This window comes from Jaculus jaculus, chromosome 10 (assembly GCF_020740685.1).
Source record: "Jaculus jaculus isolate mJacJac1 chromosome 10, mJacJac1.mat.Y.cur, whole genome shotgun sequence".
Lineage (NCBI taxonomy): Eukaryota > Metazoa > Chordata > Mammalia > Rodentia > Dipodidae > Jaculus > Jaculus jaculus.
The window spans coordinates 44,380,669-44,384,568 of NC_059111.1; the positions used below are offsets into that span (position 1 = coordinate 44,380,669).

The window sequence follows — 3,900 nt, forward strand, 5'->3', positions numbered from 1 at the left end:
TTATGAACCTAGTATCACCCTAGTACCAAAAACAGACAGAGATTCCATGAGAAAAGAAAACTGTAGGCCTATTTCCCTGCTTAGATGCAAAGATCCTGAACAAAATCCTTGAAAACTGAATTCAACAACACATTAGAAGAATTTTCCATCTTGATCAAGTAGGCTTTAGCCCAAGAACACAGGGTTGGTTCAACATACGGAAATCTGTCAATGTAATACACCACATAAATAAGCATAGACATAAAAAACACATGATCATTTCAATCGATGCAGAAAAGGCCTTTAACAAAATGTAACACCACTGATGAAAAGGTTGGAGAACCTAGGCATGGACTATTTATATCTCAACATAATAAAGGCTATATATACAAATCAACTAAAGCCCAAGTTAGTACTTAATGGGGAGAGACTGATGGAATTTCCATTGAGATCAGGAAGCAGACAGGGGTGCCCACTCTCACCTCTGCTCTTCAACATAGAACTGGAGTTCTTAGCTCAAGCAATAAGACAGGAGAAAAATTAAAAACATACAAATTGGAAAGGAAGAAGTTAAGTTTGCCTTACTTGCAGATGACATGACTCAATACAAAAGTGACCTAAGAACTTGCATCTCAAAACTCTTAAAGGTCATTAATTCCTTTAGTAAACTAGCAGGATAGAAAATCAATGCAAAAAGCCTTTCTATATGCAAAAGACAATGATACAGAGAAAGAAATTAGTGACATTGTCCCAGTTTAAGTAGCAACAAAAACAAATACCTTGAAATAACATTAACCTAGGATTTGAAAGACTTGTATTATGATAACATAAAGATATCCCAAAAGAAATTGAGGGGGACTTGAGAAAATGGAAAGACTTCCTGTGCTCCTGGATAGCCAGAATTAACATCATGAAAGTGGCAAATTTAATAAAAGGAATATACAGATTTAATGCAATACCAATAAAAATACCAACATTTTTCTTCACAGAGAGAGAAAAAATGATCTCAAAATTCATATAGAATGGTAGGAGGCCTCAGATATCCAAGTACATCCTCATCAAAAGAAACACCTCTGCAGGCATCACCATACCTGATGTAACATTATATTACAAAGCCATAATAACAAAAATAACATGGCACTGGCACAAAAACAGGAGTATAGACCAATGGAAGAGAATAGAGGACCCAGACTTTGGGTAAAGTAACCACAGCTACTTCATATTTGACAAAAGCCCTAATGATGTAGACTGGAAGAAAGACAGTATCTTCAACAAATGGTGTTGGAAAAACTGGATGACAATATGCAGGAGAATGAAACTAGATCCATACATCTAACCATCCTCCTTAACTGTTAAAAGTCTCCAGCCTGGACTTTGTATTTTTGAACAGGGCTGAGACTGGTAATAGACTAGATGGGCTTTTGAAATTGGACTGATACATTTTGCATCATGAGATACCAAGAGTATATGGGATATAGGGGCAGAATGTGGTGCTTTGAATGTAAAATGTCCCTTATAGATCCACATGCATGAATATTTAATTTTCAGTAGGTGACACTCTTTGGGAAGCTTGTAGAACCTTCATCAGGTGGAATCTTGCTGTAGGAAATGCATCCCTGCTGTTAATTTCTCGTTGTTGGGATAAAGCACCCAAGTAAAAGCAGCTGATGGGAACGAAGCATTCATTTTGGCTTCCAGTCTGAAGGGGATGCTTCATGATGGCAGGGGAAAATATAGCATGGGTAGAGGCTAGATAACACCTCTGCAACAACTGGTAGAAAAATAAATATTTATTTTAAAAAAAGAATCATATTGGAGCGGCCGCCTCTTCCTGCGCGTGAACTGCCTCTGCTGCTCTGGGCCATTTTGGAGCAGTTCCTGAACAGTGTCCGACAGCTCTCGACACAAGGTTTGTGAAGTTTTCTATGCCCAATGTTCCTGACTTCGAAATATTATTCTCACAGGTTCAGCTTTTCATCAGTACTTGTAACGGGGAGCACATTCACTATACAACGGATACTTTTTCTGGGCTCTACCATCAGCTGACAAATGCGCTTGTGGAAAGAAAACAGCCCCTTCGAGGAATTGGCATCCTTAAGCAAGCCATAGACAAGATGCAGATGAATACAAACCAGCTGACCTCAATACACGCCGATCTCTGTCAGCTTTGTTTATTAGCAAAGTGCTTTAAACCTACCCTTCCTTATCTTGATGTGGATCTGATGGATATCTGTAAAGAGAATGGAGCCTATGATGCAAAACACTTTTTATGTTACTACTATTATGGACAGATGATCGAAACTGGACTGAAGAACTTTGAAAGAGCGCTGTACTTTTATGAGCAGGCTATCACCACTCTTGCCATGGCTGTCAGTCATATCATGTTGGAATCATATAAAAAGTATATTTTAGTGTCTTTGATATTACTTGGCAAAGTACAGCAACTGCCAAAATATACATCTCAGATTGTTGGTAGGTTTAGTAAGTCTCTCAGCAATGCCTACCATGAGTTAGCACAAGTGTATTCAACCAATAACCCCTCAGAGCTGCAAAACCTGGTGACCAAGCACAGTGAGACATGTACTTGTGACAACATGGGCCTGGTGAAGCAGTGCCTGTCCTTGCTCTATAAGGAAAACATTCAGAGGCTAACCTAGACCTTTATAACACTATCATTATAAGACATGGCAAGTCATGTGCAATTATCTGGACCTCAGGTGGTATTTATTCTGTAAATTTTACTGGAGTATGGTGGAGGATACAGGAGTATGTTCCTGAAAGTTGTAAGAGCTCCACTGGATCCAGATTTCCCTTACCCCCACCACTTGGTAGCATACTGGCTATGCCACTTACTGTGTCATGTAAGATGTCTCTTCAGTTTTCCGTAATTTTCCTTGCTCCTCTGTGAAGGGAGGTTAAATAAATAGTCCTAGATCCATCTGTTGCTGTTGCATTGTGAGGAGTAAATACACTAATGTGCAGTTTACTGATGATAGTAAATTCTAGAGGAGTTTTAATGTTTGCTTTATTGTCTTTCAAAACTATCTTTATCTACTTCAGTGTCAACTTACCTTATCTTAAAGTTGGAATGAAAAATCCTACCTTATAGAGAAATGGCTAAAAGCCTTGAGGAAGTTTAAAAGGTAACAGGACAGACTGCCTGTTTCCAGAGACAAGTTCTGCCATATACAGACAATGTCACTCACAACATGCCACCTAAGAATATTTACTTCTTTGTAAATTATACAAATAGAATGTACTGGAAATAATATAAATTAATATGTGCAAAGTGGCTAGAATAATGATTGGCACCTAATACCTACTCAAATAATATTTGCTCTTGTTGGTACTATTAAGCTTTCATTCAATATATATAACATATTTGAATATATTATTCTTAAAGTAAATTTTATTTCTCTTACAGACTATAAACTCATAGTGAAGGAGAATATTTATTTATATTAAATTACAGAATCCCAATTTAGATCCCAGAGGAACCAATAAGTTCAAGGAAAGTCACTTACAATGTGTTTATATGCTGATAATTTTTGTATCCTTGGAAAAATATTTAAATGTAATAACTTTGCTCTCTGACCTCTCTATTACAAATATTAAATTTTGGGTTACAATGACATTATCTGGATCCAGTAAAGTCAAGTAAATTTGTAATGCTTTGGTTTAGAGGGCTATGGAGTTTGAGATTATTTTTTCCTTGCTAGGATATTACCCAGGACTTGTACTTGCTGGTGACTGTCCCTAACATTGAACTAAATCTTCAAACCCTAAAATCCCTTCTTGAGAAATTAATTTGTTTGTATTCATTCATGTGTAATGACATCCAGGAACACTTCTACCACACTCTTGCTGACCTACTCTGGCTTAATGGCATAAATATCTATTGCCAAATGATTAAGGAGACTT

General features: G+C 37.1%; 1 protein-coding gene across 1 annotated transcript; it reads left to right on the forward strand.

Moving 5' to 3' along the window:
- Positions 1 to 1,895: 1,895 nt before the first annotated feature.
- On the forward strand, positions 1,896 to 2,714 carry LOC101606091 (COP9 signalosome complex subunit 3-like). The gene is given in 1 exon segment (XM_045160054.1): positions 1,896 to 2,714. A coding segment is annotated over 1 exon segment (810 nt). The 5' UTR covers positions 1,896 to 1,904.
- Positions 2,715 to 3,900: the final 1,186 nt, after the last annotated feature.